This window comes from Triticum dicoccoides, chromosome 4A (genome assembly GCF_002162155.2).
Source record: "Triticum dicoccoides isolate Atlit2015 ecotype Zavitan chromosome 4A, WEW_v2.0, whole genome shotgun sequence".
Lineage (NCBI taxonomy): Eukaryota > Viridiplantae > Streptophyta > Magnoliopsida > Poales > Poaceae > Triticum > Triticum dicoccoides.
Genome location: NC_041386.1, coordinates 4828829 through 4834453, shown reverse-complemented (window position 1 = coordinate 4834453; position 5625 = coordinate 4828829). Strand labels below are relative to the sequence as shown.

Genomic DNA, 5625 nt, shown 5'->3' with positions numbered 1-5625 from the left:
ATAAATACACCAGGCCTCGCCCTTGTGGACACCAACGCACACAAAGCTCTAGCTCAACAGCGCCTCCAGCTCTAGCTCTAGCTCCCTCGAAGCCTCCTTCGCGTGCAAGAAGCAGCTCTCTCTCTCTCTCTCTCTCTCTCTCTCTCTCTCTCTCTCTCTCTCTCGCAGCCTCCTACGCCCGCAAGAAGCACCCACAGTGCGCACACATCCCTCGATCACCTCGATCACCACACACACAGCCAGTTCCATCCAACACCTCGGGTAGACGATGGCCATGGCGCAAGGACAAGGGTCGCGGGCCACGAGGGAGGCCGTGCCTCCGGTGTCTCGTGTGGCCATCATCGGTGGTGGGATCAGCGGCCTGGCCGCGGCCAAGCAGATGGCGGCCTACGACCCCGTCGTGTTCGAGGCGACGCCGTCCGTCGGCGGAGTGTGGAAGCACTGCGTCTACCGCACCACGCGGCTGCAGACGCCCCGCCCGGACTACGAGTTCTCCGACTACTCCTGGAAGAACCGCGACGACCCTTCGTTCCCGACCCACACCGAGATCGTCGACTACCTCGAGGGCTACGCCGACGAGTTCGACCTCTGGCGCTACATCTCGTTTGGGTCCAAGGTGGTGGACATCAAGTTCCTCGGCGGCGCCCAAGCCGGGTTCACCGAGCTGTGGAGCGGCACCGGCAAGGATCCGCTCCGTGGCAAGCCCATGTGGGAGGTCGGCATCGTCACCGGCGACTCGAACACCGTTCAGGTACCATATATACTTTGACATCCTTGTTTCGAGATACTTTGCACCATGTTCTGATCAATTCAATCGATCTCACGCGCATATTTTGCCACGGGAATGTGCAGTATTACAAGTTCGAGTTCGTGGTGATGTGCACGGGGAAGTACGGTGACGTGCCGCGGATGCCGGTGTTCCTGCCGGGGAAGGGGCCGGAGGTGTTCAAGGGGACGGTGATGCACTCGCTGGACTACTGCAAGCTGAGCGAGGAGGAGACCGTTGAGCTGATGCGAGGCAAGAAGGTTGTGGTGGTTGGGTACAAGAAGAGCGCTATCGATCTAGCCAACGAATGTGCTCAGGCAAACCAAGGTGCGTAAAAGCATACTCCTCCTAGCTATGCATAGGAAAGATTTAACATGGTTTGAACAAAAATTCTCCTAAAACATGGACAAAATTCAACATGGAACTACGCATGAAACTAGCAGCTAGCCAAGGAAGATAAGCTATCGTACTCGTGTAAACGCGTGTATACCAGGAAATCATAGAAAAAGAATATGCTAAGCAAGTTCACGCAGAGCTGAACAAAACAAAAACAGGATACTAATAAATATTGTAGAAGAGTCCCATCATTCGATGAAGTGGATGTCTGAATAATGCATACCATTTTTGGTGACATGTGCCTTGGCGATTTGAGAGTCGGATACTTTGTTCCAGAAAAGGGCACTCTTGTCTTGACCCATCGCACACTTCATCATGCATCTAGTATAATTCTACACTAGACAGTTTAGCTAACCAAGACTAGACAGTGGATGCCTAGGTAGGTCTCTTGCATTTACAAGTTCAAAGTACACTAGACGCAAGTAGCAGATTTGCCAGAAAAGATTATCTGCCGTTCTAAACGAACCTTCCGAACTAATTGTTCGCATGCATGACTTGTAGTTAGCTTCCTGACGAACTCACCTGACTATACATTTTAATGGTTCCTTAAAACATACTCCCTCCGTCTTAAAATAGATGACCCAACTTTGCTCTAATTTTAGTACAAAATTAATGCAAAGTTGGGTCATCTATTTTGGAATCGAAGGGAGTAATACTCCCTCCTACTTGTCTCTAATTTAGTATAAATTTATACTAAATTGGTAGTAGAAGCATATGGTATGGATCGATCGATTAACCGGTCGCGTTTGCTTGTTTGTTTGCAGGCGAGGGAGGGCAGGCGTGCACGATGCTGGTACGGACCTTGCACTGGGTGGTGCCATCGTACTCCATCTGGGGCTTGCCATTCTCCATGTTCTACTCCACACGCTTGTCTCAGCTCTTCTACGAGCGACCCAACCAAGGGTTCTTCCGATCCCTCGTCTGCCGCCTGATGAGCCCACTGGTATGTGTGCGTCAGAATTCATCTCACAGCGTGAAACTTGTACATGATACACATGCACGTATATTGGGAAATACGTATGAACGTATTAACATATGCACGTGTGCATGCTCGAGACCATGCATGCATATCACAATCTGACAGCAACGTCTTGTTCTTTGAACTTTTGTGGTCCAGCGGTCAGGGGTGTCGAAGTTCATCGAGTCGTACCTGTCGTGGAAGCTGCCGCTGGGAAAGTACGGTCTGACGCCGGACCACCCCTTCGTAGAGGACTACGCCAGCTGCCAGATGGCCATCCTCCCGGAGGGCTTCTTCGACATGGCGGACCGCGGCCTCGTCCGCTTCAAGAGGGCCTCCACCGGGTGGTGCTTCTCGGAGAACGGCGTGGTCCTCGACGACGGCACCAAGGTGGAGGCCGACCTCGTCTTCCTCGCCACCGGCTTCGAGGGCAAGGAGAAGCTCCGCGAGGTCCTGCCAAAGCCCTTCCGCGACCTCGTCGTCGGCAAGTCTTCCATGATGCCGCTCTACCGGTACGTGTATAGGGCTGCGATTATCTTTTGCTCCAACATATATGCACCGATCAATGCTGACGTGCAATTTTTTTCCCGCAGTGGCACGATCCACCCGCTGATCCCGAACATGGCTTTCGTGGGGTTCGTGGAGAGCGTGTCGAACCTGCACACGTCGGAGCTGCGGTGCCGGTGGCTGTCGGGGCTGCTGGAGGGGCGGTTCGAGCTGCCGAGCGTGAAGGCCATGATGGGGCACGTCGCCGGCGAGGCCGACGCCATGCGCCGCACCACGCGGTTCTACCGCCGCCACTGCATCTCCACCTACAGCATCCACGACAGCGACGGCATGTGCGCCGACCTGGGCTCCGCCACGCTCCGCAAGGCCAACTGGATCGCCGAGCTCTTCGCGCCATACAACAACAAGGACTACAAGGAGCAGTAACTCATACGTACGCGTAGTACAACGTCCGCATCAATACACGCGGCGGCCGGTATAATACATTATTTTAGTAAAAAGAACATATATATATACTCCTACGTGATTCCATTGGTATCTAATAGTAATATCAATCGCTAACAAGAATATATGTATACACGTACCTAATAAGATTCGTCATTCCTGTACTGGTAGTAGTACTACAGTGTGTAAGTCCTTGGGGATCGATGATGACTAACAGTCAAGGACTAGGTCATGCATGATAATTATATAGTATCAAGTGTCATGTGAACCGAAGAAGCGCTCGGTTAAGGACTCGCGACCTCGATCGAGGAGGTCTCGTCTCGCCCGCGACCCACAAGATCGATGGATTGATGTCAGGGAATATTCCAACTGTCGAGGAGCATGTAGACTGTAGTCTGTCCTTGTGTGATTACTTATACTACTGTAGAATCTGATTCATCATGTACGCCCCCCTGTAGTTCATTTTTTCCTTGTCGATGTAACTATTGGATCTATGAGCATGCAATGAAATTCCTCATTTTGTTTATGTTCTGCTGCAAATGACATTCTGGTTCTTTCAGCCTGCTTGTTTGAGGGTTTCCTCATCAGTTTGTGTCGGTTCGATCATTTGTGCCTTTATATTTCTAGGGGTGCGAAAGCCTATTCCGAGCTAAATGACATTCTGGTTGGCGTGTGTTTTCTTGTTGGATACGTTGTTAAGTCCTAACATGGCTACCTCACTACAAAAACATTTACAGTATACCACCATGTGTGAGTTGTAGAAGTGTAGAGAAACAAAGTGCCAATGAATCTCTGTATGATTTTTGAAATGAGGCAGGGATTTATCATTTTCGTTGACTAAGAAGAAGAGAGTTGTTAGGTTAATTAGAGGAAACCAAACGAAAACGTAGATAACAAACCCCACATAGGGCACCCGCGGACAACCTAACACTAACAAAATCTTGGCACAAACCAGAAGACAACCGGATCACCGACACCAACCAAGATCATCAACACAAACCGGGAGTGTCGTCGGCATAATCTATCACACTTGATGAGACAACTTTAACTTCACCTCAGAAAAGCACAAACTTAACAACCGCTGAAGCACTGCCAAACAGCCGACCAAAGTGCCGAGGACAAGGCAACTCTGATTTTATTCATGAGCTCGCACGAGGAAGTTGCAAGACTTAGTCTAGTGCAAAACAACCAGGGAGTGTCGTCCGCTAAAAATCATGCTCATGGAGTTATCGTTGCCACAGTGGCATCGCCTAACGCAATTTTGTCTTATTTGTCACAACGAGATATACAAGCATATATAGGCACACGCAAGTAGTGCAACAGACCATCGCAAATTAAGGGGGTGTTTGTTTCCAGGGACTTTTTGGTGTAGGGACTAGAAAAAAGTCCCTCTTAAAGACTTTTTAACCAAACAGGAGGGACTACTAGGGACTAAAAGTTGATTTTTGGGACTAGATGAAGAAGACTCTCTAGGAGAGTCTTTTTTGAGACTTTTCCAACAATGCCCCTTCCTGCACCCATTGCCCCACCGCCCCATGATGTTGTTTGGTTGTTATTTTTCTGTATACTAGGGGTAACATGGTCTTTTACATGTCGTTTAATAACCTCTAGAGAGGGACTAGGGACTTTTTAGTCCCTGGAAACAAACGGGGAGGGATTTTTTAGGGACTAGAGACTTTTTAGTTGGGACTAAAAAAAGTCCTAAGTCTTATGAACCAAACAGGGCCTAAAAGGACAAGCTACGACCCACCTCTGCTCGCCATCAGCGACGTCTCAACACAAGCCTTAGTGCCATCGCCTAAACTGTCAACCACTGGTCCCTCCAGCCGGGGTCAGCTCAAAAGATGAAGTCTCCAAGAAGGGAAATGATGCAAAGTGTCGTCACCGTATGATCGAAGGTAAATATGAGGTCAGCTCAGGAGGAGGAGAGGAGCACAACAAGACAACAACACTCACGTAAGGCCTGCAACAAGCAGATATGGATCACCTAGCTCCAGCCTCCCGGAATGGGCCACCGATACCACTGGATTAGATCGAGCGCACCACCACCCTCACGACACTAGGCACAAGCTGCCACCCGCGAGTAGAGCGCTAGGTCGTTCTCCACGCCTCAAGGAAGCGTGCAGCTAAGGAAGCCGGCCACCAAAGAAGTAGGAGGAGAACTAGGACGATGTCAGGCAGTCGTCACTTGTGACAACATGGAAGGGGTGGTGGGAGGGTCAACAACTCTTAGGGTTATGTAATCACCCATGTCACCCTTGCATGGGTCAACGCGCCTGGGGGAGGGGGTGTCAGTATGCAGAAGACTTTGTTGCAAGTCTTGTCATTTCTTTATTAATGATCACCATGGCTTTATATACAAGCTCAAAGGGATGGTTACAGATTTAGAGAGGCAATGGTTTCAATATAACAACTATTGGTGGTTAGACATGTGATCATTCATCATCTTTGGCGAGGGGCGTTGACCTGCAAGAGAGGCGAGAGACAAAGAGGGGAGAAAGGGCCGGAATCGTCCGAGATGAGAGAGATTGGGGGGATTCTCTCTCGATACCAT

The 5625-nt window shown here is 50.0% G+C and overlaps 1 protein-coding gene across 1 annotated transcript; it reads left to right on the top strand.

Moving 5' to 3' along the window:
* The first annotated feature begins 274 nt into the window (after positions 1-274).
* Positions 275-3053, top strand: LOC119288501 (probable flavin-containing monooxygenase 1). Its single transcript, XM_037568112.1, has 5 exons — positions 275-751; positions 853-1093; positions 1927-2105; positions 2280-2632; positions 2714-3053. Exons 1-5 carry the CDS (start codon positions 275-277, stop codon positions 3051-3053), a joined length of 1590 nt encoding a protein of 529 aa, XP_037424009.1.
* Positions 3054-5625: the final 2572 nt, after the last annotated feature.